The sequence below is a fragment of the Chironomus tepperi genome, unplaced genomic scaffold, assembly GCF_022539635.2.
Source record: "Chironomus tepperi strain 1889 unplaced genomic scaffold, CSIRO-AGI_Ctep_v1 contig_262, whole genome shotgun sequence".
NCBI classification, from domain to species: Eukaryota; Metazoa; Arthropoda; class Insecta; order Diptera; family Chironomidae; genus Chironomus; species Chironomus tepperi.
In genome coordinates this window covers 1,181,184-1,184,860 of record NW_027226384.1, presented here as the reverse complement: position 1 = coordinate 1,184,860, position 3,677 = coordinate 1,181,184, and the positions used below count along the sequence as shown (strand labels likewise).

At 34.2% G+C, this 3,677-nt stretch overlaps 1 protein-coding gene across 1 annotated transcript; it reads right to left on the bottom strand.

Moving 5' to 3' along the window:
• Positions 1 to 314: 314 nt before the first annotated feature.
• On the bottom strand, positions 315 to 1,111 carry LOC139091871 (odorant receptor Or2-like). The gene is made up of 2 exons (XM_070642108.1): positions 593 to 1,111; positions 315 to 473 (listed from the first exon to the last, which is right to left on the bottom strand). The coding sequence occupies exons 1-2, from the start codon at positions 1,109 to 1,111 to the stop codon at positions 414 to 416; spliced, it is 579 nt and encodes a 192-aa protein (XP_070498209.1). The 3' UTR covers positions 315 to 413.
• Positions 1,112 to 3,677: the final 2,566 nt, after the last annotated feature.

The following is a 3,677-nucleotide window of genomic DNA, read 5'->3' as shown; positions in this document are numbered from 1 at the left end:
AATAAGTCAAAAATCTAGCTTCACGCCATTGTGACTCTGCTATGATGCTGGGTATAAAGAGTTCTTGATTTCGACAAGTTCTTTAGGATCCAGGCACTAAAAATCTAATAATTTATTGAATTTTTAATAAATAGTAAAGCTTGAACTCGACTTCAAAATCTATACAAAATCTGAGTAGACATCGAGCTTTGATAGAAAGGGTTCACAAAAGCCGTCAAGTTAGGCATGATATGCATAGTACTCAATAACAATACTAAATTCAAAAGGGTACATAATTTCATATAAAAAATCATATTCCAATGTCGGTTCCGCATATTAAGAAGTTGATTTCATACCAAAAATTCACAAATTCATCCAAAATGTATAAACTTCATTTATCTTACAAGACAGTCTTCAAAATTTCTTAAAAAAATTCAAACTTTAGAATAAATCTGTTGACATAACGTGAAGTATGAGTATGCACGCCATATTGCCTGTAACAATAAAACAATAAAATACATTGCTGTGCAATTTAGGGCATGAAAATGATGCCTGTAGATCATTTATGATGATTTCCATACCCTTGACTCAGTTAACAATCCCTAATACTCACATTAGTAAACTGCTGCTTAGTCAGATGTCCAAATTTCATATAAGTCACACTGGCTGGCTTTCTCGTCCTCATCAATATTAAAATCATCATTTTCCTTAACTTTGAATCCTCAAAATCCTCCCATCCACAATCATAAATTCCATCCATAAATCCACCACTAGCATCTGTCAAAAGCTGTCCATAGCTACATTGTAGATACAGCTGATAAATTGTGGATACACACATGCTTCCCATTAAAATGACTTGTGTAATGTCATTGGATGTTGAGACAATAAAGGCAAACAGGCAAATGATGATCGATGCCATAAGGAAATAATAAAGATTTGAGAATGTAAAGGAGTCCTCAAGCCTTAATGCGATCTCAAAAAGTCGATTCTGCCTGTCGATGATCTTCTGTAGCTGATCAAAAATCTCAGACTTCAATAAATTCTTCAAGTTCCTTGCATCTTCCGTCAGAATGTCAAATTCCATTGAAATGGCTGTTAAAATATTAAAAAATGCCAAGTCAAAGGACACCATGATCAGTGCTGGCGACGACAGTGACCAAACCACAAAAATATACAAAATTGGATACACAAAGTTATTCTGTGACTTAAAAAATCCTGGAAATTCGATGAAAAATGGAAACGTCTTCTGTCCAGTCACAGCAAGTATCACAAGCACTAATGTAAATTGGATGATAAATGGCGTTGCCCAAAATCCAGAATAAATTTTATTGAATATTTTGACCTTATTTGTATATTTTTCTATGTCATATTTAAGTTGTTCCTGATTCGTATAGCCTCGTTTGAGATCGTCTGCAATTTCAATAATATGACTTGCATTGGTATAGAGCATAATTGCCTTTACCATAACCGTCGTCATAGATATTGACAAATTGATGCCTAGCGTGAATTTTTGCATGTCATATGGGTCACAGAATATTAATGCTTTAGCACTTAATGTGATTGAAAATATCATGCTGATTACTAATGTCCAGTAGTAGATTTTTTTGCAGATTTTTTGTGTCCGTTCCTTTAATGTTAGGCTGTCTTTTGAGACGATTTGGACTTCAATTTGAAGGAATTCCATCAAATAGAATGGAACTTTTGTGAAATTGTCAAAGTATGATGGATATTTAGTCATACTTGATGTCATTTTATACAAAAATGTCGAGAATCTATCCAAAATCAACTCAATCCTCCAAATGACTATATTAATCTGAAGCCTTAATTCTTATATTTGTTTGGATATACCTAAAACACAGTAATTGATCATTAATAAATTGTCGAGTACTTAAGAAAATACCGCCACCGCCTTTGAGGTTCAAAAACTTTTAATGACTTCTTTAAAATATCAAGTTATCGCACTTTAGAATTTGTACATGTGCTAAGAATATATCATGTGATCAGGACTTTTGTTTTGGATAAGAAGAGATTATTTGTATAATTTTGTTAATTTGTCTGACTTGTTAGACGTGAATGAATGAGATTTTATTGCTTAGAAATTAAAGAAACTTATAAGATTCTGTAAACTCTGTAAGGGAAAGTTTGGACAAAATTGGGAGTTCCATGAACTATCAAGTAAACTTTTACTGATCCAGTAAAAACGGCAATGTTGACTGGGAAATTTCTATGCCTAAAACTTTATGTGGGACCTGGATATCGTGAAAGCATATTCCAAATCATACCCATTGTCACATTTGAGATAAACTTGATGTTGTCTGAAAATGTAAGCTCCATTTGAAAAACTGCCCTAGTATGTAATTCTAAATTGAGCTGATTTTGTCGAATTCGAATAAGAAGTTCCAGACCCAAATAGCAAAAGTTAGGTAATCGATCAAAAATCCGGCATCAGGACGGTGTGAATCTGGCATGGTATCGGGTTTAAACTAAATTGGACACTGAGTTCCGCATGCAGCGAAAAAGCGGCAATCCTCAAGTGATTAGAGCGTTGTACTAAGTGAAGTTTCTGGTCTGAAAAGGTCACAGGCATGAATGCTTGATCATATTAACGTGTACGTCATCTAGATGGCAATTGACTTTTTCAAAAGTGTAAGAAGAACAAAAACTTAATTACCTACACGCTTATCTGTTCTAATATTCCACAATCAATTTCGTGGAAAAGTTCCTCAATTAATTGTGTTCTTCAAGTAGGATAATCTATGATTGATTCATTGAATTTGATTTCTGAGTAGAACATCGTACTTGCAATGGCTCGAGCTACTAACACGAGTTCACAAAAATATGATAGGCAAGTTGAAGTCCAGTTCATAACTAGACATAGCATAAATCGGTTAATCAACCAAATTCCGATCTTAGTCAGTCATGACTCTGACTTGGCCAGTTAAACCGAATTCGGTACCATGCCAGAGTCATACCAGCCTGCTGTCGGATTTCCAAAGTCAATTTTAATGCTAAATAGAGAGTATTTTCCTAAATTTTCTCAGTAAAAAGCAATATAAAAAGCTAAAACCTTGCAAACTTCCATTCCAAACCTTAATTATGATTGCCAACTTTCGTGTCAATTTATGATGATTAATGCAGAATACATACATAAAATAGATTGCAAAATATGTCTCGTGAAAGTTCATAAATATTACATTAAAAGTTCATAACAAGCATTGATTGCTTTAAAGAAGAAAAACTTGATGATATAATTTATTAGGAACAAGAAAATTTACAGTAAATGGAAATGACATAAACAAGATTATGTAATTTTTTTATGACGTTGTTTGGGTTGTCTTTTAAAGAAGATGAATAAATTGATTCTTGTAATTGCATGAGGTAGGGTATGTGTGCCTAGCCACAATGTGTGGATTGCGAAGCACACAAACTGCAGTTGACGTGGGTAGAACGGCGAAAAAGCATCCAATGCTCAATCAGGCTTTCTCTGGGATCGAACCCGGGTCGTTGGACATTATAAACAATTTGTCATTTCTCCTCTGTAACTGCAGTTGACATGACTAGAACAGCGAAAAAGCATCCAAAAATCTGACTTGACATTCGTTGGAATCGAACCAAGATCGTTCAATTTGGTTGGCAGACCCTGTTTACTACTCTGTGTCATCGCTCCTTTTTAACTGCAATTTGACTTTCCCTGGGAT